The sequence below is a fragment of the Lonchura striata genome, chromosome 15, assembly GCF_050655825.1.
Source record: "Lonchura striata isolate lonStrDom1 chromosome 15, ASM5065582v1, whole genome shotgun sequence".
Taxonomy (NCBI): domain Eukaryota; kingdom Metazoa; phylum Chordata; class Aves; order Passeriformes; family Estrildidae; genus Lonchura; species Lonchura striata.
In genome coordinates, this window is record NC_140717.1 from 13312656 (window position 1) to 13338821 (window position 26166).

Below are 26166 nucleotides of genomic sequence, written 5' to 3' on the forward strand. Positions count from 1 at the left end.
CAGCTCCCATCCCAACTGGAGGCAGGGTTTGCCTGGGTCTGTTGTGTGCTGCTGCTGCTGCTGCAGGGCCATTGCAGGAATAAGGGAAAGCTTTGGGAATCCCAAATTCAGCCCAGTTTCCTAACAAGGTTTTGTGCCCAGGGGATTTTGTGTTCCCCATCCCTCAGCCTTGAGCTGCTCTGGACGGGGTCGGGAAGGATCCCGGATGGGCCTTTAGGGTGATGGAAATATAAAAGTCAGTGGTGCTGCTGGAGAAGGAAAGGAAAGGTAAGAATTCCCTGGCAAAATGCCCTAAAAAGATGGGCAGACAAAGTTATCCCTGCTCCAAGTTCCGTTCCTGACTGTCCTGGGTGCTGCAGGCATCGTCCCGTGGGGACAAACCAGAGGATTTTCATGCCCAAGGGAGCATTTCTGCCTTCCAGCCTCCAGTATCCACTAAAACAATTTCCAGGCACCTGGAGAGAATCAGGCTGAAGACTACAAGTGAGAAACGAGTTCTAAAAACAGTTTATTAAGAGCAGATTTTTTTTTTTTTAATATTATGGTAAAATCGCATTATTCAAGAATAAGTTACTTGTACAGTACATACAGAAACAATATATAGAAAAAAATTACTATACAAGAAGAACTTTTCTGTGCGGGTGAAAAGTAGAACTTCCAAATTAATACACTCCCAACAAAACTGTTGGCTTTAATCGTCCTGCTGAAGGCTGAGTTAGGGAATACAGAGTCACCTCCCTGCCTCTGGGAGCTGCTGGGGAATGTTGGGGCTGTTTGGATCAAAGCTAAAAGCTTGGAATGCTGGATGCCACCGGGGTTTGGTGCTCCAGATGAGGAATGAGAAGCTTTGGCTTCTCCCGGGATCTTTTCCTAGAAGTTTCACCCCAAAACGGCTTCAATCCAAAGGGATGTGTGAGGAGTGGTGGTGTCGGGGTTTGGTTCCTGCTGGGGCTGTCCCACAGGGCTGGGGTGTGGGAGGGAGGGATGGAGACATCAACTAATGCTTCATGTCAGGAGCTCCTTCACAACTGACACCCCCGGGGACACAAAAGCCACCAACAGGAGCAGCTGTCAGCAAACAGCACGAGGAAGAGGAGGGGGAGGAATTGAAGTTTTGGAATGTGCCCTAAACCAAGTCCTGCTGTCACAGAGCAAAGGCACTGCCTGGTTTTCATCTTTATTGCTGAAAACTGTCCTGAGGAGCTGGATGAAATGGGGCTCTGCTGGGGAAGGCCATGGGGCAGAGCCTCCAGCCCAGCTCCAAGAGCTGCTCCTGTGGCTCCTGGCTTCCCCAGCTGGGATCCAAACTCGTGTTCCACGCGCCCATCTCCAGGGCCAAGGTGCCTACACTTGACCAGGGGCCACCTGCCCTTGGCCTCCCCTCCTCCCAAAATTCTCACAAATGCCAGTAAAAGCCCACAGGGGCTGAGGAATCAAACCTGCCCAGCCCTGGGCTCTTCTCTCAAGTCACAAGAATATAAAAATTCCTGCCAAATGCTTCTATTCCATCGGGTGGAACGGTTTAATGCTCTTTGTCCACTGCTACAATGCAGAGGAGTGAGCACCTCAGGGCTGGAGTAACGGAGCAGAGTCGTGCTCTGACCTGTGTCCCAAGCCAGATGTTTTCTAGGAGAAATAGGATTTCAAACTCAGTTCCCCCCGGGAGCTTGGGAAATAGCCCCAAAATCCCCTCAGGTCCTGCTGGCAGTGGATCTGAAATGAGGAGCTGGTGGAGCTGCCTGTGGGTGAGTTTGGGGATGGAATTAGCTATTAAATAATCAGAGGGGCTCTCCCACTGCTCACTGGTGGGGCGAACAGGAGTTCTCCCCCAGTGGAGTTTGTTTGCGTGGGGGAAGCGGCTGACAGGGAGATAATGAACCCAAAGTGTATTTTACTAATCAAGCACAGCAATTTCCATTTAAACTGCGGAGAACCCCCTTGTAATTAAGCTGCAGGTTAAAAATACCACATGCACACGCATGTTTCAGTTCTGGCACTGGAACAATAAAGTCCCGGCGTGCCAAAACAACCCACCCCAGCAGCATCTGATTTATCTGGCAAGGATTCCTCTGGATTCATCTGGCAAGGGATGTGAATAGCACTGCCTTTTCCCAGCCTGTCCTTTCTTTGCAGATGTCGGGAGATTCGGGTGATTCCACCTCGCCTTTTGGGGGAAAACCCCTTTGAAAGCAGCTCCCTGGAGCTCAGTGGTGCTAAAACCCAACAATCTTAGCAGGATTTAGCCCATCCCTGTGTTTTCCAAGGCTTTGGGAAGCAGGCAGCAAGCAAAGAAAGGAAACGACAACTTGTGCCGTGCTGTCCCCCCTTCCCCATCCCCATCCCTACAAATGCAAGAGCACGGGGAGTTCTTTATGAGGCTGGGAGGGATCTGCCTCGCCTGGCACAAGGCAGCCCCGGGGATGTGCTCCTGCCTCTGGCTGCAGCCTTTGTGCTGCTCCGGGGAGGAGAATGGGATGCGGATACAGCTGAGGAGGACAGGGCTGGCTTTGTTCCTCCATCAGCCTCTCCGGGGCTGGCAGTGCTGCAGGACCAGTGCAATTTGCTCTTAATGCTCCAGTTTCAGGCACGAGGGAAAAAAGAGAAGGGGGGAGAAAAAAAAGCCTTTGCCTGCTCTAAATGCACAAAGCCCAGGAGAGAACGAGAGCAAGCAATGGGGAGGCACAAAAGGAAAACCTAAATGGTTTCTCCAGTTGATGGTTCCCGTTTGTCCCAGCCTCATAATTTGATTTATAAACCCAGATTTGCTCTCACAGCTGCTTCCCGGGCTGTTTTGGCCCCAGATATTTTGGCCTTGCCCTTCAGCACCCGACATTGTCTCCTTAGACTTTAGGCTCACCCAAAACCTGCAAAGTCTGTCCCAGAGGCTGGATTTTTGTGGAATTCCCTAACTCAGCCCAACGAGGCTTTGTGTTTGCTGGTTTTCGAATTAATTGCTAAATGTTAATGCTCCTGAGGGCTCCCACCTCTATTGCAATTTCAAGGAAAACAGAAATAAAAAAGCTTTCTGTAAGGCAATCTCCAGGCAAGTTTTGCATCCGAAATCCCAGGGAAGGCTGCGCTGGGAAATCTGGAAGTTGGATACTGTGAACATCCCCTCCTGGGTGGCGCAATGGCTCCAGCCCTTCCTCTTTCCTAAAATAAGGGCAGCTTCTCAGAAGTGCTTCCTCTCTCACGGCTGCCCCGGGCAGGTGAAGCAGCCCCAGGGGCTCAGGAACAGCAGCAGAGTTTGGGGACAGAGTTGGGGATCAGGGCATGCTGAGACCCAGGGATCTGGACAGGTTTTTCCTCCAGGTGAGGAGGCGTCCCCAGGGACCCCCATCACCTGCAAGAGGCCGTTGTGGAGCTTTAAATGCCACCAAGCTCCTGGTGACACAGGGGGGAAAAAGGCAAGTGAGGGTAGGGGAGGTTCTTTAAGGGGAAAACTGACTTTAGATTCGTGCCTAAAATAATTGGGATAAAACTGTTCCATCACCAGGATAAAACAGCTCCATCACCAGGATAAAAACACCTCCATCACCGGGATAAAAACCCATTCACCACAGGGATAAAAAGCCTCCATCACTGGGATAGAACGCATCCATCAACCAGGATAAAATGGGATAAACCCCTCCCTCACCAGCAGGAGAGGTTTGTGTCAGTCTCTGTGTTAGTTCTCAGCTGGTGCCATGGCTAAAGATGGAGCAATTAGTGTTCAGTGTCAATCAGCTGGGAGAGCAGGATGAGGATCCCTCTGCCTGGCGCAGGGAGTGACCACGGCTGTGCTGGGTTAAAAAGGAAAAGCAAGAAAAAGCCACTTTTTGCCTTAGCTAAAAAAAAAAAACCCAAACCCTGCTCACCACCCTAGATGGGAGCTCAGCTCAGGTCGGGCTTTGCTGGTGGGTTCAGCAACCAGGGCTGGAGGATGAGGCCTGGAGCAGCAACTCGGCAATGAATTTATGATCATTCTTTTCTTGTTATCCTGGTGTTTTTTTAACTTTCTCCAATTCCGTGGGTGTAACACAAGCCCCTGGTTCCTTGGCTGGGCACTGTCAGGGACAGGCAGGACACCGGGCCCGGCGCAGGCACGAGCGGCGTTGTGTAAACAGTAACGAGAAAGCTCCGATAAAAACAACAAAAACAACAATAAGAGGCCCTTCAACAGGCCAACGAGAGGGAGCACACCCGTACAGGAGTGAAAAATTACCCCCTTCCTTGCAAAAATACAATAACAATCCCTAACCAGAAGGAAGAAACAGGTACATTCTTTCTCTCGATGGATGCCCCCCAGAAGGTCTCCAGGATTTCTCCACCCGAAAGTGCATCCCAGCATCCCAGTGCCGGCGCCGTGCCGGTCACAGGGGCGTGTACTGGTTGTCGATGGCGCGGACGTGGCCCCGGCCCGGCGCCTCCACCTCATAGTCCGAGTCGCGGGGCCGGGGCGCGGCGGCCGCGGGGGCCCTGGCTGGGCGCAGGCTCTGCGCCAGCTCGGCCGGCGGCGGCACCAGGTGGAAGATCTGCTCCGCTGGGGGAACCCCGGGGGGCTCCTCGGGGCCGTGCGGGCAGGAGGAGCTGGAGGGGACGAGGCTGAACTCGGGGCTCCAGCCCGGGAAGGGCAGAGGGAGGGGGACCGTGGTGGTGGAGCCGGGAGCTGAGGGTGGAGAGAGGAGATGCTGGTCAGGGGGATGCTCCTGTCATCCCCTCTTTGGGGGTGCATCCCGTGACCCCCCCCCAGTGCAGCCGGTGGCTGGGAGCAGCTTCTCCTTTCTCAAAAGGGGAAGTCGGGAGCTCGGGAGTCACCTTTTGTGCCACTGCCCTGAGGCTTCCACTTCCCCACTCCAGGAGCAAGCAAAGGGCCCAGCTCTGGCCGGCCCTGGGGCACCCACACCCAGCCTGGGCACCATCCATCCATGCATCCCAGGAGTACATCCCCCTTCCCTTTCCACACCCTGTGCCCCATGGAACATCCCCCTTCCCTTTCCACACCCTGTGCCCCATGGAACATCCTCCTTTTCACACACCCTGTGCCCCATGGAACATCCCCCTTCCCTTTCCACACCCTGTGCCCCATGGAACAATCCCCCTTCCCTTTCCACACACCCTGTGCCCCATGGAACAATCCCCTTTTCACACACCCTGTGCCCCATGGAATATCCCCCTTTTCACACACCCTGTGCCCCATGGAACATCCTCCTTTCCACACACCCTGTGCCCCATGGAACATCCCCCTTCCCTTTCCACACACCCTGTGCCCCATGGAACAATCCCCTTTTCACACACCCTGTGCCCCATGGAACATCCCCCTTCCCTTTCCACACCCTGTGCCCCATGGAACATCCCCCTTCCCTTTCCACACCCTGTGCCCCATGGAACATCCCCCTTCCCTTCCCACACACCCTGTGCCTGGGGCAGGACCACGACATAGCTGGAGAGCCGCACGTCGCAGGCGGTGCCGCACTCCAGCGGGATGGGGTAGCGGTGGAAGTGCTGCAGCATCTCCAGGATGGAGGAGAAGCGGAGGTGCTGGACACGGCACTGGCCCCGCTCCGTCAGCGCCAGCCGCAGGTGCTGCGGAGAGGAGCACGGACCCGTTACCCTCCCTCCGCTCCCTCCTGGGGGACACGGTGGGGACACTGGGGATGGGGGACACAGATGGCTTCAGCACGATGCGCTGCGTACCCCCAGCCTGTGGCTCCCTGGGGATTTTGCCCCCCGGGAGAAGGGCATCACCCCGCTACAAGCATCGGGGCAGAGACCAGGCAGCACCTCCCTGGGGTGGGAATGTGGCGGGGCAGGGGCTGTCCCTGTGAGATTCCCCTCCCCACCCCAGCCCTGTCCCGCCCGTACCTTCGCTCTGCCCTGGAAGTTGAAGGTGAGCACGTACTCGCCGCGGCGCGTCTCGCTCTGCCGCACCAGGAACACGCCGTGGCCCTCCAGCCCCCCCAGCTGCACCAGCTGAGCCGCCTTCACGCGGGAGATGGGCCCGTGGAACCAGGGGCAGGAGGAGAGGAACTGCTCCATCTTCGGCCCCGCCGCCTCCCCCGGGCCCCCCGGAGTCGTCCCTGCCAGGCACAGGGATGAGTGTCCCTGGGAAACGGGACCCGTGCCCATCGCCCCCATCCCTCCCCTCTCTGTCCCTGCATCGTGCCATCTGGGGAAGGCCAATCAGCCCAGCCACGGCAGGATGTGGTGGCCCCCCGGTGAGGGATACTCTGTCCCCAGGGTCCCCTGGGTGTCCCCAGCTCACCTTGGCTGACGGGGTCGGTGCTGGTGGTGGGGCTGGTGGCTGTAGGGTCGGGGTGTCGGCACGTCAGGAGCTCAGGGTCACCCGTGTCAGACCTGCTGGGGACGGGAGAAGCCAGGCTGAGTGGTGGCACTGGGGACACAAAGCCACTGTCCCCATCCCCAGGCTCGGGGACCTCCAGCGGCGCTTACCCCCTGCGCACGCACTCCCGGATCTCGGCCGTCCAGCAGCTGAGCTGCTGCTCATCCCCTGCCTCAAACAGGATGTCGGTGGCATTAGTGACCTGGGGGACATCAGAGAGGGACATGAGGCCTTCAGAGAAAGAGAGAGAAATGTGCATCCCCCACCCACCCACCCACCCGTGCTCGGGACTCCAGCAGGGCCGGCACATCCCCCACCCTGCACTCCACATCCCCCTGTGCATCCCCTCCCTGCATGGGAAGAGGAACTGAAATTTGGCACGGGAGCTTTGGGGAGCCACATGTGCCCCAGAGGGTGGGAAAGGCTGCAGACCCTTTCAGCAGGTCCTACCTTGAGGACGAAGGTGTGGAGGTTGTCGGGCATCTCGAGGCGTGTGCACCTCCGCACCTCCTGCACAGCGGAGCAGGCGACGAGCAGCTTCGGCTTGGAGCCCTGCGAGGGGGAACACAGAGCTGAGCCCCAACTCCCCCACACCCCAAAAAACACTGCCCCACACCCCAAAACACTGCCCTACACCCCACTGCTCTACCCAGGTCCAGGAGCCACCCGAGGCACAGCAACCAGCAAGGAAATACCCAGCTCTGGAGGGAAATACCTCACCAGCAAAGAAATACCCTGTGTGGTGAGGAGACACCCCACTGTGGCAGGGAAATACCCCCACAGCACTGCCCAGTCACTGCCAGGGGGGCTGAGTGACATCCAGACCCATCTCAGGGGTCCCAGGGACCCTGGGGTGGAGGAGAGGGGGGAGAAGGGGGTTCCCAGCATGGCAGCACGTTGCAGGGATGTGGCAGCGATGGGGAAATTGGGGTGCAGGGGGGGAACATCCTGCTCATGGCTGCGAGGGTCAGCGGCCTGCCAAGAGCTCCCCAGCGGGTTTGGCACCGGCACAGGCACGTGACAAAGTGCTGAGCAAACACTTCCACAAAGGCTAAAATATCCCTGCGGCAGCTTTCGGTTCCTCTGCTGCCCCGCTGGCTGCCAGGAGGCTGCGGCACGTGGCACAGGATCTGGGGTGCCAGCGGGGGGAAAAAATTCCCTGAAATGGGCAAAAAATCACCCGGTGGTGCTGGGTGATGGAGCTAAGGCTCCGTGCTCAGCCCCAAGGCCAGAGCCATCCCGTGCATCCTGGCAAAGCCCAGGCGGTGCCACCACGTGCGAGGCCTGCTCATGCCCCCGTGCCAGGCTTGCTGCACCACGAAATTTTGGCTGGCTGTGATTCACACAGCGGCTTTATCATCCCACGGGGTGCTGATTCCAGTGGCCCTCTTTGCTCCACAGCCACTGTCCCTACACAGGGACAGTGTCCTGACGTGCTGGGCTGTGCCACTTCACCCCACAACAGCATTTGCCAACCAAAATGCCCAAATTCCGCTGCGAGCTTGCGATACTCACAGCAAACCCAGCCCCACCATGTCCCCAGCCACCTGTATGACACTCAGATTGTCCCCACCGGACACTTCCTCGGTCACCCAACCACACCATCTTCAGCTGTGCCTTTTTTTTGTTTTGTTTTTCCTCCCCCCTTCCTTCCTCCCTCCCTCTCTCAGCCCAGCACTCGGTGTTCTCTGGGGCCGGAAACGCAGCGTGAGAGGGATCAGCCCTTATCAGCTCCGAGCTGCACCGAGAAGAAAGTTCTTAGAAGTCGCTCGTGTACGGCGTCATGCACGGGGCTGGTGACACCGCGGTGGCTCCGGCACCCCCGGTCCCGCTGGTGACAGTGATTGCAGCTGTGCCGTGCCGTGCTGCAATCACTGTCACCGGGCTGCCGCGCCGGTGCCGGGCCTTTGTCCCCAAGGAACTCGATTTTTCTGCCACCTTTGGAACGCAGCCGTGCCCCGTGCAAAGTCCTGCATGGAGAAGGTGAAAGGATCTCTGGTCCTGGCCACTTTCCCACGCAAGCAGCCGTGACGTCCGGCACGACCCCGAGCGGGTTTTATCAACATCCCAACCGCGGCGTTGGGGTCGGCTTCCTAGGAAAGGGGGAAATTCCAGGAAAAGGGGGTTCGGCAAAGCCCCTTGCGTCTCTCGGGGCGCAGCTGGAGCGTGAATGGAGAAGGAAATGATGCAGCACCGAGATACGGTGCCCGAAAAGCCAGGCTGGCTTCGGAGAAGCGCCTACCGCAGGCACGGTGCCCCCGCTGCCGGGGCGCCGCACCTGACCGCAAGATGCCCTGCTGGGTACCAGGAAAGGGAGTTCTCAGTAACCAAAAGTGCACACTCAACACACCGAGGGTTCACCCACGGGCTCCTTCCCGGCAAGAGGTGCCCCAGCAGCGCTGCAGGGATGAGTAAAACCCGCTGCTGCCCGGCCCCGTGCGCTCAGCGTGCTCAGGGTGGGGCGGAATGTTTTGGATGTGGCAGGTGTTGCTCCAGTTTCCACATGGAGATTCACGCCACTGAATCTCCAGCAGGGATATTTGGGATTGATGGTGTTTTTCACAGCAAAACTCCTCCCAGCCCTGTGCCAGGAACGCTCTCCCCACGAAGCTGTGAGCTGCTGCTGTAAGGAGCACGTCCGGTCTGGATGCTCAGGGGACACTGAGGGAGATTTTTGCACTTAGGTGAGGGGGAAGGCGGCTCTCCAAAAATGAGAGTGGTGGCACAGCAACGATGGCAGTGGCATGATGATGACAGCGGTGGCCTGGTGACGATGGCAGTGGCTTGGTGATGGTGGCAGTAGTGCAGTGAGGAGGGGGGTGGCCTGGCAGTGCTGGCACAGCGATGACATCAGCAGTGGCATGGCAATGACAGCAATGTCATGGTGACCGTGGCAGTGGCACAGTGATGATAACAGTAGAATGGTGATGATGATGATAGTGGCACCGTGATGATGGCATTGTCACGGTGATGATGGCATTGTCACGGTGATGATGGCATTGTCACGGTGATGATGGCAGTGGCTGCGCCATCAGGCCAAGTTTGTGCAGAGCAAATCCTTCGAGAGCACCAGGAGCTGCCCCCAGCCCCCTCCAGCTCCGGGGGTTTCCCCACGCTGTCTCTCGCTTCCACTCTGAGTCACCCACGGGAGGTGGGGAAGTGCCTGAGCCCTTGTGCAAGGTCCCCAGCGGATATGGACGAGATTTGTCACTTCTTGTAAATCACTGTGGCCCTTACGCAAGGGACAAACCTCAGCCGAGCTGCAGTGCCAGGCCTGGCCTGGCCTGGCCGTGCTGGGTGGACACAAAACCATATCCCGTGCCTGCAGTCCTGGGGGAAGCTGTGAAGTTTTTCAGGAGCATGGATACACGCAGCTCTTTTCCAGGAAATGCCAGGTGGACCAGGTGGGAAACAGCCCCTGGTGCCAGGGCAGAGGAGGCAGCGGGGCCCTGCAGGGCTGTGAGGGCTCCAAGGGTCCTGCTGGAGAGTGCCAAGTGTCCTCAGGAGTTTGCACCAAGGGTAATCCCAGCCTTCATCCTCAGGGATTTTGTGTGGTAGAAAATCCCACACGTGGTTTCCCTTGGGAATTTCACCATCGTCAAACCAAACGCTCATCCTTGAGGACTTTTGCACCACAGATAATCCCAAAATGTGTCCTCGGGGTTTATGCCACAGCTAATCCTGCTGTTCATCCTCAGGGATCCGCACCACAACCATTCCAGTTATTCATCCTCAGGGATCTGCACCATGACTAATTCTGGTGCTCATCCTCAGGGATCTGCAGCTGGGTAATCCTTCTCTCCCCCAGCAGCTAATCCCAGTGCTCCAGAGGAGCTGACAGCACAGTTAATCCCCGTGCTCTTCCTCAGGTGTTTGCATCACAGCTCATCCCAAGAGGAGAGATCCACCCCAAACAGCCCCTGCCAATGCTGGTTTTTGGGACAGGGATGGGATCCCACTGATTTGGGCGTTCCACACCTACTGCAGGGACCCCTAGCTCAGCTCAGCTCTCCCAGGGTGACACATTCCCAAAACATTCCCGCCTCTCTGCAGGTGGAGACTGCTCATTTGGAAACCTGACAGCAGCAAGCACCACCCTGGGCTCCCTTCTGGCTTTGGGAGCCTGAAGGTTCCCCGACCATCAAACAGGAGCACAGGAGGAGATTCCGGCTGCTGCACCAGCTCAGCATCCCCCACCCCACTCCTTACCCCCCAAAAAACCCTCTCTGCCCACCCCAAAGCCCCGCCGGCATCCTCAGCCCGACACCAGAGGCACAAAGGAGTTTCCAGGACGCCCTGTCTGCCGAGGCAGGGGACAGAGCTGTCCCCGAGGGGACCGTGCCCAGCGGTGGTGACAAGGGGCACCGTTGTGCCGGCCCGGAGCGCTGGCTCGGGGGCGGCCGGGGCACAAAGGTCCCTCTGTTCCCGCTCCGGGCGGCTGCGAGCGGCGATGGAGAGAGCACAGCCCCGGCCCCAGAGCCCCCAGCACCCCCATTTCCTCCTGAATTAACCTGGGCTGCTGCAAAACAGCACCCAAGAGCCGCGGGGTGAGGCTGTGGGGTGGCATTTTGGGGGGGTCCAGGCAGGAATCCCCACCCATCCCTGGAGCTGGTGGCTCCTCTGTTCATTGATTATCCTCCCGGCTCTCCATGAATGAGCCAATGTTCCCAAACTCCCCGAACCTCTGCAAAACTCCAAAAACCCTGCAACGCCCCCAAAACCCTGAGAAGAGCCCCAAAACCAGTGAGCCCAGTGGCTCACAGCAGGGCTGAGGGTGATGGGGGCTATAAGCAAGATCTGTAAACACTCAGCTTTCGCCAGACCCTTGATTTTTTTTTTCTTTTTTTAAATTTATTTTATGCCAGATTTGGTTCCAGCGTGGGCTGCTTTAATAATTTCCTGGAATAAATAACGAGCATGGAAAGTAAACAAGGTGTCTGCATGCAAGTGGGAGCTGCTGCAGGCGGGACTGAGTCACCCCAAACCTCAGCCCCAGAGGAATGAGGGGGTCCAGCACAGACTCTGCAGGCTCCCCACAGTCTCTGGGGTGCCCTGGGATTTCCCCAAGGTTTTGCATCACCCAGGATGATGGAAAAGGCTCAAAAGGCCACATGGGAGCATTCAATCCCACTGGATGGGTATTTTCATTCTTGCCCTTTGCCTGGGGCTGGAGGAAGTGAGTTTGTCCAAAATGCTCGTTTTTAACATAATCCCAAAATGACATTGAACATCACAGTGGCCATCCCAGACACTGGAGTTGGGACCTGCCTGGTGGGAAGGAGCAGGGTCCACCCCAGCTGAGCCCCCACCAGGGCTGGGATGAATCCTTGAATCCTTCCAGACCCCGCGCTGCCTGCGCAGGCTCTCATAAATATTTACCTTTGAAAGAAGCAGCTCTCAGCCTTGAAACAACCACATCCTGGGCCGTGAAAAGAGAGAGAGAGAGAGAAAAAAAAAAAAAAAAAGAAGAAAAAGGGGGAAAAAAGAGAGACAACCACCCATAAAAAACCCCACGAGGCATTTCACACCTGCAGTGGGGACCCAGCACCCAGCAGCACCCACGGCTCTTCCCCAGCGATGCATTCCCTGTGTGCTTTCCCAGTTCTTTTCCTGTGGTTTGCCCAATATCTCCATTTTTTTTGCCCAATTCTCAGCTGGCACGTGGTGCTCTCCACCCGAGCAGCTCTGCAGCATCCCTGCGAGTGACACCCTGATAAGCAGGGTGGGCACAGCAGGAGGACAACAGCCCCGGGAAGGGCAGATTTTAAAGGATGGGGTTGGAATGATGGAATCCTTCAGAAGCCAGAACCCCAGAGTTCAATGAAGCAGATACTGGGGTCCATCCTGCACCCTTCCCCTCAAACCCAGACCCTGGCAAGCCCCATCCCAGCAACAGTTTCCAAAATAATAAACTCTGCTCTTCAGCAATTAGCGCCGGGGCTGTGGTTACGCTGCTAAAACTGTTTTTTCCGTGCATGACCAAGGATGGAAAAAGTTGTGGTTAATAAATGACAAATAACCTTTGTCTCCTCGCCCTCCCTCCCACCCCCCTCGATACCCAAAAACAGAGCTGGGAGGTGGGGGGAGGAGGGGGAAGAGAGCAAAAGTCACCACCAAAATCTCACAGAGCCCTGAGGCCGCCCAGCCCCGGCGCCTTCGAAGAACAGAGAGCGCAGAGAGGGATGCGCCCGCCCTGCCGGGGGAGAGGCTGCCCCAGGATTTTGGGGCAGCTCTGGGTGCCTTCAGGGAAGGTTTTGCCTCTCCCCAAAGGATTTGAAGGACACTCAAACCCCTCCAGGGTCATCCCAGCAGTTTTCCCAGCTCTTGGGGTTGCCAGGAAGGGGATGCGATCCTCGAGGATGCCGGGAGCAGGATCACAGAATCACAGAATAATCAGGGTTGGAAGGGACCTTCAAAGGCCACCCAGTCCAACCCCTCTGCAATTAGCAGGGACACCAAGCAGATCGGGATGCAGCCCCTGGAAATGCCAAAAAAGGGATGCAGTGCCTGGGAATGCCAGGAGAGGGATGCTGGGAGCAGGAGGTTTGGAGAGGGATCACAGAAGCACAGAATAGTTTGGGTTGGAAAGGATCTTGAAAAGTCAACGAGTCCAACCCCCTGTGGTGAGCAGGGACATCTCCAGCTGCATCAGGACAGGATGCAGCCCCTGGAGATGCCAAGAGAGGGATGAAGTCTCCAGGAATGTCAGAAAAAGGATGCCAGGAGAGGAATGAGGTCCCTGGGGATCTAGATTGACACAAACCTGCCCTTTCCTGGACCAGGGATGGGATGATGGGACACTGAGGTGCGTCCCATCACTGGAAAAACTCTTCTCAAGGTGTTCCAGGGAGGAAAACTCCTGCTTCACCACTGCCTTTCCTTGGCCGAGTCACTCAGGCCACCTTTGAGCAGCTCCAGGAGCAGCAGGGATAGGGAACGGGTACCAAAACACTGAGATGTGCCTCACCCCATGCCCCAAGCACCAAAAATCGGGGACAGGAACCTGCTGGCTCAGGAGGTAGCAGTTCTGAGAAACCAGATTCAGGTGAAAGGTGTAAAAAAAGAAAAAAAAAATTAAAAATAAAAAAAAAAAAAAAAAGAAAAAGAGAAAAAAAGGAAGTCGAAGCAGCCTCGCACTGAGCAGAGATAAAAATACTGCTCCTCCCGTGGTTCAGCAAAGATGTTTGAGCTGTGGCAGAGGCTCCAAGGGCTTTCTCCGGAAGGAGCCTTCCCGGCCGGTCCCGGCGTGCCATCAGTTTGTGGGACGCACTGGATTTCATTAAAACACCATAAAGAAAGCAGCCCAAATGCAAATCCCATTTCCCTTCCCCTTCCTGTGAAAACATCTGGTCAACAGAAACTGCTCGGGCCATTTCCGCTGCAAATCATGGAGTTTGGGATTTGGCCATAGCAGAGGTATGTAGGGCTGGGGCTCAGCTGAGGAACGGGGCAGCCCCAGAGCTGACAAACATGGGTTTGCCAGCTTTGGTTGAAATTTATGAAGGTGGAGGGACCTCAGAGGTAGCCAGTCCTAAAGGTTATATGGGATTAAAATGGTGTGGGAGAGGAGAAAACCCTTAATGCCTCCAAGGAAAGCAGGGAGGACTGGTGAGCATTGTCCTCAGAGCAGATATCAGAGAATCCGCCTGGGTGCAACTCCAGGACCATGCTCAGGCTGTATATATATATCTATATATATATATAGATATATATATAGATATATTTATAGCCATACAGACAAGCACTACAGGTATCCTAAAATCCCTGTACTCAGTCAACTCTTCCACACAGCATCATCCCCACACTCTGGGGCCTCTGGAATGTCCCCAGACTGCCCCAGTCCTGTGCCCCTCTCCCAGGAGAGATCCCACCATCCCCAAATCCCTCCTTTGCAGCATCATTTTCCCAGTGCTCAAGGGAGGAGGGAGCGATGCCAAAGCCGAGCCAGCTGTGGCTGTGGGCACAGGAAGGGGAGCTGCTCCCTCTCCCAAAATCCTCCCTCTGGCATGTGCCAGGGGCAGGGCATGCCCAGTGCAGGCAGTGCCATAGGTATTGCCACATTCTCCAGCACGGCTCCCTGACCCCTTCACCCAGCACAGCCACCCAAGCAGTAAATGGGATCAGGGCTCTTCAAAGCCCCCACTCCCTTTGATGCCAGGCACGTTACAGGATTAAGCTCAGAGGCCCCATTGGAGCACCAGGAGAAAAAGGAAAAAAATAAGATAAAAGTTGCCAAAAGCAGCAGGACCCCCCTCCTTTTCTCCACACACCTGCCTTTTCCAAGGTCATTCCAAGGGGATGGATATTTGGGGTCTTGGCTTGATGCTGCAAAGCCCTGAGGCTGAGATGAAATTTCAATTGCTTCCTATTATTTACAGGGTGGAAAGGGGGAAGAGGAGGAAGGGGGAAGGAAGAGAGGGAAGGGGGAAGGAAGAGGGAAGAAAGAGGAGGAAGGGGGAACGGTGCTTCCAGGCAGACCCTGAGGGTGACCAACCTCACAGTCCAGAGATCAGCTGGGGCTGAAAAATCCCAAGAACGGATTTTAGTTGCTTATTTAAAACCATAAATCTTCTATGGTGATCAACAGAATCCACAATTCAGAATCCACAAACCCATGAGAGCAGTGGCAAAGCCACGGGAGCATCCTGAGGCAGGAGGATGGAAAGGAGGGGGCTCCTCACAGCCATTCCCAGGGGGTTGTTGAGTGTTATTTAGTTATTTTAAAGGAAAAGAACCCTTCAACAAACTGTTCTGTTCTCACTGCTCCGTGGTTTGCCCCATGCTGGGTTTGGGGAGTGGGAGCCACCAGCACCGTGGGGGATTTTCCACCAGCCCTGGAATTCAACCGCAGTTACTGGGAAAGGGTCTGGATTGATTGTGCTGCAAAGGAGAAACGAGCTGGCCCTGGCCCAGGGAATTGGAAAGGAAGGAGCCGCCCTGAGAATATTTGCACAGGAAGCAATTTAATCCAGAGACTTGCAAAATCCAGCAAGGAACATCCCCCACTTCCGCAGGCCTGGCTGAGAAACCCCCTGCTCGGGGCTCTGGGGTCTCCAGCCTCGTGGTGCTGTGGAGCACCAGGAAATCTCCATCCCATGGAGACTGTGAGGAATAATGCTCAGAGCACTGGGGGAACTCGGTCAGTGTCTTGTTTGAAGTGTCTCCCACCCCTGGGTCAAAGCTGGGCAGGGAATGTGGGGAGAGGAAGAATGTGCTGGGCTTGCTTCCCAAGGGGGAGGGAATCAAAGAAAGAAAAAGGGAGGAAAGGATAAAAAAAAAAAGGGGGGGGAATAGGGAGAAAAAAATGGGGGCAGCAATAAAAAGGGGTGGAATTGAAAAAAAGAAAAGAGGAAGTGAAAAAAGAAAAAGGAGGAAGAAAAAAGAAAAAGGGGGAAGAAAAATGAAAAGAAGATTTAAAAAAAAAGAAAAGGGGATTAAAATAAAAAAGAAAAAGGGGGAAAGGGAGAAAAGGGATGAGGGAGGGAAAAAAGACAGTGCTATCCAGATGCTGGAGCACCCTCCAAGTGCCCCGAGTGCCTCTGACCTCCCTGTGCCCCGGGATGGGGACACACACTCCCACAGGGACAAACAACTGCAACCCTTGACATGACGGAGCAAAAGCAGCTTTTACTTTCAGATGTTACAATTTTGATGTTGTTTCTTTTTTCAAATATTTAATATTGGAGTCGTTTGACGGAAATAGCAGGAATTCAGCCAGCTGCTCCCTGACCCTGCTGCCCTGAAGGCAGGGACAAGGCTCCAGCTCAACCGGAGGTTTCCTCCTTCCAAAGCACAAGTTTGTCATCAAAGTTAAATGAGAACAAAAAGCAAAAAAAAAAAAAAACCACCAAAAAAAAAACCAAACCAAAACCAAAAAAACAGAGAGAAAATTCATCCCATCATGCCTGTGCAAGTCCTGCCATGTGGAGGAACCATCTTTTTACAGATTAAACACCCCAACTCCCCCCACATCACTCCCCACTCCCTCACATCCTGCATCATCTCCACTCCAGCCACGTCTCAGCACCATGGGAGCTCCCTGCAGCAGCCGAGAGCTGAACTTCCAGTCACAAAACTCCTTACAAAAAGTCAAACTATGGATCCCACTGGGAGCAGAGAAAGGCACAGAGTCTAATTCCTATTTTCCCTTTCCTCCCCCAGCTTGCCCAGGCGAGCAGATGCTCAGGCTGCTAAAGGCACGGCACAGGGGACAGGGTGAATTTGGGGTTCACCAGACTGGGTTGCTCCTCACCTTGGTGGAATGAGTCCATGAGGATGAGTGGGATGGAGGCCACCAGCCTCTATCCTCAGCTCAGAAGGCAGGCACAGTGCTTCCAGCTGGAAAACCCAGTTCTGGAGTCCCAGCAGGGAGAAATGCAACATTGGCCGACTGCAGCAATTAGCACACCTTGGTCTCAGCATCCCTCACTCCCCAAACAAGACCCGCAAGGGTGGCTTTGGCTCTTTCTCAGAGGTGTTAAATAAAGGGAGAGCAAAGCAAACCCATCCAGGCCCTTCGTGGTGAGAAACCCTCGTGGTGCTGGGTGCACCGTGGCCCTGCTCCTCCCCGCGGGATGCTCCGAGGGACCCGCAGCATCACTGGAACAGAGGAGAGCCGGCAGCTCCTTACCTTGGGCGGGTCGAAGAGCTCCAGTACAAATTCCTCGGCGTCGGGCGGCCCCGCTCGCCGCAGCAGCAGGCGGCAGCGCTGCCAGCGCGTCCCGCTGTCCAGGGAATTCTCATCCAGCAGCCCGTACTTGAGCAGCCCCTCCTTGCGCACCTCGGGGGGCTGCTCCCGCGACAGCCCCCACGGCAGGATGCGCTTCCCCAGTCCCGGCTTGAGAGCCGCCTCGGCCGCCTCCCCATCGCCGTCGCCGGGGAGCGCGTCCGAGGAGCGGCGTCGGAAGAGGCTGCGCCAGCTCCTGCGCAGCTGGCTGAGCGAGAAGGGTCTCCGCGCCGGCCCCGCCAGCTCCTCCGAGCTCCACGACTTGCGCAGTCCACAGGGAGCAGCCTCGGGGGCTCGGACGGGCTGCTCGGGGCGGGCACCGGGCTCCGCCTCGCCTTTGGTGGCCACCGTGCCCAGGGAAGCGTCGGTGTGCCGCCGGTGCGTGTCCCGGTAATCCCGCGCCGGGCCGGCGGGCAGGATGCGGAGCTGGTTCATGGCGATGCCCTCCTTCACCTCGTGGCAGAAGTACTGCTGGAAGAGGTCGGTGAACTGCACCGAGAAGTTCTCGGCGGCCAGGAGGTCATGGTGCGGGTGCTCGGTGGCGAAGCGCAGGTAGTGCCGCGCCAGCTCCTTGGCGGTGCTGATGGCGTGCAGCTCGCAGAACTCATGCCAGCCCCGGGGATGCGCTGGCGTGCCGGCCGGCAGCGAGTGCCCATTCATTGCCGAGGCTCCAGCGAGGCGGCCGCGCTGCAAGGCAGAGCACACGGGTGGTGAGGGCAGCCCCAGGGTCCCCATGTGTCCCCTGCCCCCCGCAACCCCTGGCTGGAGTGGCCACACCCCACCGGGAACGTGTATCCTCAGGGCCTGCGGAACGCTGCGGTCCCGCTCAACGCTGCCTTATTCCCATGCGTACATTGGGAATGGCCAGGAGACAGCCGCTTCCTAGCGAGCAGAGCCAGTGGCCACGCGGGGACCCGCGAGCCCCGCCACAGCTCCTTGACACGCCCATCCCCACCTGGCTGGGCCGTGCCTCAGTTTCCCCACCTGCGCGCTGGGGAGCGGGCAGGTCCCGGCGCGGGGCGTCTGCGCGGCTTCCTGCCAGCACAGCTGCCTGCAGCTGCCCGCCGCCCGCGGGGACGCCTGGCCCGGCCACATCCGCCCGGCTCCTGCCAAGGCTCCGCAGCGCCGATGGGTTTCCCTCCAGGGACCGATTTCAACGGAGTTGATAAAACTGGAACGGGGGCGGGAGGGGAGGAAGCAACATGAAAAGCTGCAGAAATGCAGGGATGGAGCCGCCTCGCTGCCACATCCTCCCGGCCCCAGCGGCCTCGGGAGAAGCGGCCACGCCGCCGGCGCTGCCCGGGGTGAGCGCGTTCCTGCGGGGATGCTCTGCTGCCTGCGGGCCCGGGGAGCTGCCGGGCTCTGGCAAACCACACCGTATCTCTGCCCCCAGCAGATTTCGCTGCGAGGCCAATCTGGCGGCACCGTGGCTGGCGTGCAGCCGGCCCGGCGTGCCCGGCTGAGCCGGCAGCGGTGCTCCCCGGGGCCGGCCCCGCTGCTCAGCAGAGAACCTCGTGCTCGCCCGGGCCACTTATCGGGGCCGTGCACTCCGCTCAGGAAGGAAACATCGGCCAACCCACCCGGATCCTGCCGCGCCGGCACAGGCGCTGCCGCCTCCCCGAAACTCCAGCAGCAGCACCCCGGCTGCTGGGAGGGGAGGAAAAGCGGATTGTATTTGTCAGGGGGAGGAAAATTAAAAAAAAAAAAAAAAAAAAAAAAAGACAAAACAAAAGCCCTGAGGGGCCAGGAGGAAGCGAGCGGGCGATGAGGAACGTGCGGGCACAAGGGACGGTGTTTGCAGCCGGGGCGGCGATAACGCCGGGAAGCGGGGCTCTATCTCTGCCCACCCGCCGCCCTGCCGAGCACGTCCCGCGAAGGTTGCAGGCGAGGGGAGATGTTATCTGCTCCCCGCCAGCCTCGCCGGGCCCGGCTTCTCAGAAGAGCCGCCCAAAGCTCGGGGCCGTCCGGCGTGCCGGCAGTGCGGGGCATGCGCCCGCCGCAGCCCGGCCGAATCCCCCGGCAGGGCCCCGTCTATCAGCGCCGCCAGCCTGCCCGTGACTCAGCATCCTCCCCCCATCCTCCCCGCTTCCTCCCGGCACCCGGGAATCGCCGCCGCACCGCCCGCGCCGCCGGCGCGCTCAGCGGGATGCTCCCGCAAAATGCGGAGGGGAGCGAGGCACTCGTGCGAACGGCTCCTCAGGCAGGTGGGAGATTCCCAGGGTAGGGAATTCGCCTTCTAAGGTTTCAGGCTCGCTTCGTCGCGCCAGCTTCGGGAAAAGCCGGGCTTCGTCTGTGCCACGCGGTGGGAAGCAGCCGAAGGCCGTCTCCAGTAGCAACGTGCTTTTCCAGCCTGACACTCCCCAGCGCTTCCTCCTCCCGGCACTGGCACAATGCCGACCTCACTGCTTCTGCCTGGAGCTCTTCTCACACGGAAAGAGCTATCCCGGGTGAATCCATGCTCCGGGAGCCTCCCGCTCCTCTGCTCAGCCCCAGGTTTCAGTAGCAACATCCACAGGGATGCGAGTTCCCACTGCCGGGTGAGCTTCTCCCTCCTCCAGCCCGCTGTGCTCCACAAAGCTGGAATCCAGCAGCCGGTGGCTTTAAGGCAGAATTTACATTTTACTGCTCATATGTTCCTGTGAGGAGCTCCTGGCCATCCTGCAGGTTGGATGAAGTACTTCTGATAGCTTTAATTCTCTCCGAGTGGAGAATCCAGCCCATCCTTGCACACACCACGGACTAGCTGGGATGGGGGGCTTCCATCCCTGCCGGCTGCTGGAAGAGCTGCACGTCACCAAGCCCGCCCCACCTCGGGGCTGTTTGTGGGTGCTGAGGTTGTTTTGGGGTGCTGGGATTGTTTTGGGGTGCTGGGCCAGGAACTCGAGGAAGAGCAGGACGGGACGGACCGGGTGCGGTGGCTTTGATGCGGGCTGGGACAGCGAGCTGGGGCTTGTGCAGGATCCAGCCCTGCAGCCCAGCCACCCCCAGGATCTTCCCTTAAACTCTTGCCCAACCCGAGCATTGCTGCGACGGCGGTGCCGGCACCAACCGGGACGGGAATCTGCGCCTGGATCCGGCAATGGGTTATTTGTCCCAGTAAATGCATTTGTTGTTTAATTGCAGCCAGAGGAGCTGGCAGCACCAAGCAGTGCCAGGGCAGTGCTGGGAGCCAGCGCCGCAATCCTGCCACCCGCTCCCGGAGGATGAGCTTTCAGAGCCAGCTGGCCTCACCACGGAGGAGCTGCCGGATCCAACTCGCCACCTTCCCACCACGGAACAGCCATCCAGGGGTGTGGAGGTCACCCTCCAGCACCCAGCACCACAAATCCAGCCTTGAGGGGAAGTGTGAGGGTGCAGAGCCCACGTGGCCGTGGCGGTGCCCTGAGCCCAGCCCTGCTCACACGCTGTGCATGTGCAGCACCACCACCCGAAAATGAAACCGGCCCCGCTCGCCGCCAGTTCCGCAGCAGGAAAATGCACGCCAGTGACATGAATAGGAAATGTGATTGATGCGCCGGCTCTCCCAGAAATAACTGTTCCCAACTGGAGGACAATTGTCCGGAGGCATTTGCAGCTCCCTTTATAAGCACAGGAATATTCAAAACTCATCCCAAGGACTATTTTCAGGAGCGGGCGAAGCGAGGGGCCGGGAGACGCCCTGGCCGGCCCCGCAGCTCCCCACTTCCTGAGTGGCAGAAATACAAAGTTCCCACAATCCCAAGAGCGGGAACATTGTTCCTTCCCAGGATGTCCTCCATGAAAAGAGCTATTCTGAGCCGGCTGCAGCCTTTCTTGGCACGGCCCCGCAGCCGCTCCGAGGCGGCTATAAAAGGCCAGGTTACAATGAACGGCACTTTTCAATGGAACTGCATCTGGCACGGCGAGTTCGGGGGGATGCAGGTCCCTGCAGGGGGGCTCAGGGGGATGCAGGTCCCTGGGGGATCCAGCCGGCCACAGGTGGGCTTGCAAGGGCTGGGCGATGCAGAGCCTCCCCCCAGGATGGGCATGGTGCTGCTCCGCTCTGCATCCCAATCCCCCAGAGATGGCAGATGCTGGAAGAACATCTGGATGCACCCCTGGATTGAGGGGGACAAGCAGGGTGCTGCACGCATTTGGGGGTGGGCATGGAGATGATGCCCAGGAAGGCAGGAGGGGTTGGAGAGGTGGGGAAAGGGTCTGGCTGCAGCCACGGGATGTGAGATACACCCACATATTTACAGTCAAAGCCAGTGCCAGCACAATGCACAGCAGAAACTGCCCAGCATTGTCCTCCTCGTCTCTGTGATGGTGAGGATTCTCTGGGTCTCATAGAGGGTGATGGCACAGCACCATCACTCTGGGACCCTCTAGCTGTTTCCACGCAAGCTGGAGAATCCCACGGGGTCTCGGGAGTTTCCCTGTCTCTCTTTTGGCTGAACCAAACTAGCAAGTTAAAAAGCAAGAAAGGAGCAGGACAGAGAGATCCCCCAATTCCAAACATCCATACAGGCTGGAGGAAATCAGTTAAAAGCCAGTGTGGGAAGGCAGATTTTGCCCTCCGTCTCCCCCTTTCTCACAGGACATACACACCTCTCATTTCACCTCCTGGCACTACACAACTTTCTATACTAAATACCCAAACTGACCTTAATTTACAGCTCTGTGTGGGCTGAGCAGCACCACAGACCTCTGGGGGTGTGGGTGATATTACAGCACTTCAAATCCAGGAGAAGATCACCTGTTTGGCTTTCCCTGACCACTCCAGCAGGACAGACAGGATGGACACAACCCAAACTCATCTCAGTTCAAATCCAAGCTCCACGCTGGCTCGGCCCACAGCAGCTCACCAACACAACCAGCTGTGGGCAGCCCAGCTCCCCAAAAACCCTGAGCCTGCCTCCATATCGTGGCGTCTGGCACCTTGCAGCCTGGTTTACACCATCACGCTCTCCTACACCCACTGCCTGTGGGGGAAAGCCCGGCAGCAGGGTGGCCTCTTTCGACAGGGCTTGTTTTGTTACATGAAATGAATTGCTGCGGTGTAGGCGTGGGAGAAACTGGGTGCAGGGAGCACTCCCAGGGGAGCAGCTGCCTGGGGGTCCCTGGGGACAGCAGGGAGCAGCTGAGCTCCCAGGCAGCCTGGCTGTCCACAGCAGCCTCTCAGGGATTGCTGGATTTGGCTTTTTTTCCTCGCCAAGCTGTGGCAGCGTTGCCAGCACCACAAACCCCACTAAGTGATGAGCGCTTGCACTTTCACTTTGTGTCACCCGCTGGGATTTGTCACGACTCCTCCACGGTGTCCATCAGTCCCACGGGTGTGTGGGTGGGGAGGATTTGCTCTCTCAAAAGCCACTGGCACTCGCACCCCAACCTCTCCAACACAACACAGGGTGCTGGCAGACCTACAGCACTGTGGGCTCTGGCGAAACCAAACCAGATCTTACCAGAGGCAATAAATACGAGAAAGTAAAAGAGAAAATAGAAGAAGCTTTGGGGAGGGGAAAATGCACAGCGATGAGTATCTCCTGCCCCAAAAACAAGTTAAAAAGAAATCCAAAGCATTGTTCTAGTCCCAAACGAGCCAAAGTGAAACCTGCCACTAATTCCATAGGCCTTTAAACACCAATCCCATTTCCTGCCAGCAAATCCAAGTGCAGTTAGGACATGCAGGAGCTGGCAGCGCCAGGTCCCCACACAGGTCACCTCTTCCTCTGGCTGCAGCCCCAGAAAGTCCCTAGGCCACCAGCCCACAACTCCAGCACATCTTGAATCAATTTACAACAATATCGAAATCGCAGCTCAGCAACTCATCCTGGTTTCCTTGACAGTAAATCCCAGCCCGGGCTGCAATGACCGTGTCACCGCCATGAGCCAGCGGGTCCGGGCTCTCCGTGGGTGACCCTGATGGGATTTGGCACAGGCAGGACTGGGCACGCTGGCAGGGCATGGGAAGGCTGCAGGGATGCTGACCGCCGGTGCATCGGCCTCGTGCTCCCAGCCCCTGCCAAGCCGCAGGGCCAACAAAGTCTGCAGGGAGCAGAGAGTCAGAGGAGCTGCTTGGCAGGCTCCAGGTGGCAACTCTGCTTGGCACTCGCAGCAGGCACAGGGGCAGAGGCAAGGCATGGCCCCCCTGGGCAGCGCAGGACTCCACAATATAGGGCAGGTGGACATCACCCCACTGGTCCTGCCCCCTGTTGCCTGCATGCTGCACCCCTGCTCTGGGATCTCCAAAATACGGGTGCTGGAAAATGGGGGACGTCAAGGGATTCCAGAAGAAGGAGTGCTTTGGGGTCCTGTGCTGCTAGAAGGACGGGGGTTCCCAGGATGGGGAACCCCACAGAGGAACAGAGCTCCTGGAACAGGGAGTGCCGGAGGAAAACGGGAGCAGGGAGTCCACAGGTCCCCAAGGGTGAGCAGTCCCTGGAAAGAGGCAGCCCGAGGAAAGGGCAGGGATAAAGCTGTGCCGCACAGAAATGGGCTCAGGGGCTGCTGCCCGAGGGCTGGCAGAAGAAGGGACTCACGACCTCGGAACGGGGGCACCGGAGTTCCCCGGGTGAGAGAACCCGGGGAAACTCCGGGGGCTTCACTGCAGGAGCGGCCGCCTCGCTGCTTCCTCCCGCGGCTACTTTCGCTTTGCCGCGGCCGCTTCCCGGGGCCTCCCGTCCCGGTCCAGCCGGGCCCGTCCCGGTCCAGCCCGGCCCGTCCCGGTCCAGCCCGGCCCGGTCCGGCCCAGCCCGTCCCGGTTACCTGCAGGAGAAGGCGTCCGGCTGCCGCTCGCCCATGATGGAGCTGCGGAGCGCCCGGGACGGGGCGGGCGGGACGGGGCGCACGGCTCGGCTCGGCTCGGCTCGGCTCAGGCAGGAAACCGGGGCAGGCGGCTCCGCATTTCCGCCGGGCGGAGGCGCGGGGCGCGGACCCCGGCCCCGGACGGGTTATGTAAAGCGGAGCGGCGCGGCCGGGGGCGGAGGCTCCGCGGGGGAGGAGCGGAGGGGCCGCCCCGTCCGTCCGCTCGTGTGACTGTCCGTCTGTCTGTGTGTGTGTGTGTGTGTGCTTGTCCGTCCGTCCGTCCGTCCGTCCGTCCGTCCGGGCCCCGCCGGCGGCTCCGCGCAGCTCCGCGCCGCCCCTCCCCGCTTCTGCCTTTATCTTATCGCATCCGCGCCCGCGGAGCCAGCGGCACAAACAGCCCGGCGGCGCTCCCGGAGTGGATTTATTGTTAATTTTTACACACATATATATATATTTAGTTTTTATGACTTTTCGAATGTTTTATCCGTGGATTTGGGCGTGTCTGCCCCAGTGCCCCGGGAGTCGGGAGGGAGCCCGAGCGTGAGGCTTTTGGAGGCTCGGGAAGAAAATGCCCCCTTTGCTGTTCACATCTTTCCCCAGCTCCGCGGGCTGGGACCCAAGGGACCTCTGCGGTGGCAGCAATGGGCCAGATGCCGTCTCAAACCCCATTTGTCACGATTTTCCAAATTATCTTGTGACGAAAGGCAGCACAGGCTGCTGCCCACGTCCAGCCAGAGCAGATCAGGACACAGCACCCACAGTTGTTCCACACCGTGGGCGAGGGCTTCAGGCGTGACAGAGCGGCCACAGGTGTCCCTTGGTCCCAGGCAGGACTGGGGACTGGTGTGGGTGGACACGGGTCAGGCTCAGCCATCCTGGTGCCATCTCGTCCCAGGGGAGCAGGGGCCCCGCGGCAGAGCTGCAGCCGCCCACTCTGCCACGGGAAATGGAGGGAAAATAAACTTCCACCGCACCTTTTTCCAGTAAAGGGCTGGACTGTGGTCGGCACCGTCACGTCTGGCCCATTGGCATCCCCCACTCGCCTCCTACGAAGCCTTGTCTGGCACAGCAGCAGTGCCAGGGACAGAGGGACAGGTCCCCACGCAGAGACCACTCACGCTGGGCAGGCAAAAGTCACGGCAGAGCAGCCGCGGTGGTGCCCAGGGTCTGGTGCCCACCCAGCATGCCAAGCCAAGGAAGCGCAGGGATGTGGCAGCCGGGATTTCACAGACACCACACAATGGATTTGTGGGTGTTGCGAAGGTGGAGACTGCAGGAATTTGCCCTTGGAGAGTGGGCTGGGACACACGGAGCTATTTGTGAACACCTGTGTGTCACCCCCCCGTGGGATCCATCCTCAGTGGTGCTTTAAATACACCTCAGTCGTTCACCCCATCCATTCCCAATCCATGAAACGCAAACTCCCTGCTGGAGCTGTGCCACCCCTGGACCACAGCCGGCTTGGACACAGCCGCGCTGCCCTTCTCCAGCCTCAGCAAACCCCCCCGGATCAGATTTGAGCCATAACCCCACAACCCCTTCGGGCATTGCCGGGGATCCAGGTGACTCTGCGTCCAATCCGTCCTTCCCAAACCCCACAAGGAAGTGGCTGGGAGCAGCTGACATGATAAAATCTTACCTTGAAATCTGCTTTTTAATTCCTCCTGCCGTTGCTTTATGCATAATTGCACCTTCTGGCTCTTTTCCTGAGAGCGGAGGAGCGTCTGGCGGATCCGGGTGCCTGCCCCCCTTCCCGCGGGCGGCTGTCCCAGCTCCCAGCGATCGCAGTTTTCTTTATCAACTTCATCTATGTCAGAAGCGCCCTCTCAGCCTCCTCAGCCCCAGTGGCCTGAGATTTCTCTTTTACTTTGCTTCCTGTATGGATTTTCTCAATCCCCAACTGCTAATTCACTACTCCCGATTCTGCTTTTTGGGTTTTTTTGGGGTTTTTTTTGTTTGTGTATGTGGAGCTGCGCAGATGCTCTTACACACACACACACACACACACACACACACACACACACACACACTCGTTCAGGCGCTGCTGCTTCCCTTCCGCTCTGCACTGCCCTCAGCTTTTAACCATTGCTGCTTTCTTCTGCTGTGCAAAAAACCCTTTACTGGCTTCCAGCCGTCCTTCCCACTTCCCTCCTTAATTGCGCTGCTCTGGCCCATTTTGTTTTCAGGACGGGTGGGGTGGTCTGGAAGTGGCTCATTTGCACATCTCGAGGTGGGATGTGATGTGTTTCAGGTGACCTCTTTCATCCCACTCGGAGGCATTGTCCGCCCCAAACTGCCCGGAGGGGGCCTGGGGCTGACGACACCTGGAAATGCTTGGCTGTGAGCGTCTGTG

General features: G+C 58.0%; 1 protein-coding gene across 4 annotated transcripts; it reads right to left on the minus strand.

Annotated features, from left to right (window-relative positions):
• Nucleotides 1–478: 478 nt before the first annotated feature.
• Nucleotides 479–25605, minus strand: SH2B3 (SH2B adaptor protein 3). 4 transcript variants are annotated; one of them, XM_021544636.4, is made up of 9 exons: nt 25453–25605; nt 23775–24747; nt 16953–17735; nt 6773–6874; nt 6433–6524; nt 6245–6336; nt 5845–6059; nt 5394–5565; nt 479–4648 (listed from the first exon to the last, which is right to left on the minus strand). In XM_021544636.4, exons 2-9 carry the CDS (start codon nt 24255–24257, stop codon nt 4353–4355), a joined length of 2235 nt encoding a protein of 744 aa, XP_021400311.4. In that variant the 5' UTR covers nt 24258–24747; nt 25453–25605; the 3' UTR covers nt 479–4352. The 4 variants fall into 4 exon arrangements, with proteins under 4 accessions (XP_021400311.4, XP_077643369.2, XP_085449436.1 ...); XM_077787243.2 differs by having other exon boundaries at nt 6245–6339; XM_085593310.1 differs by lacking the exon at nt 23775–24747 and having other exon boundaries at nt 6245–6339; nt 25453–25604.
• Between the last annotated feature and the right edge of the window lie 561 nt (nt 25606–26166).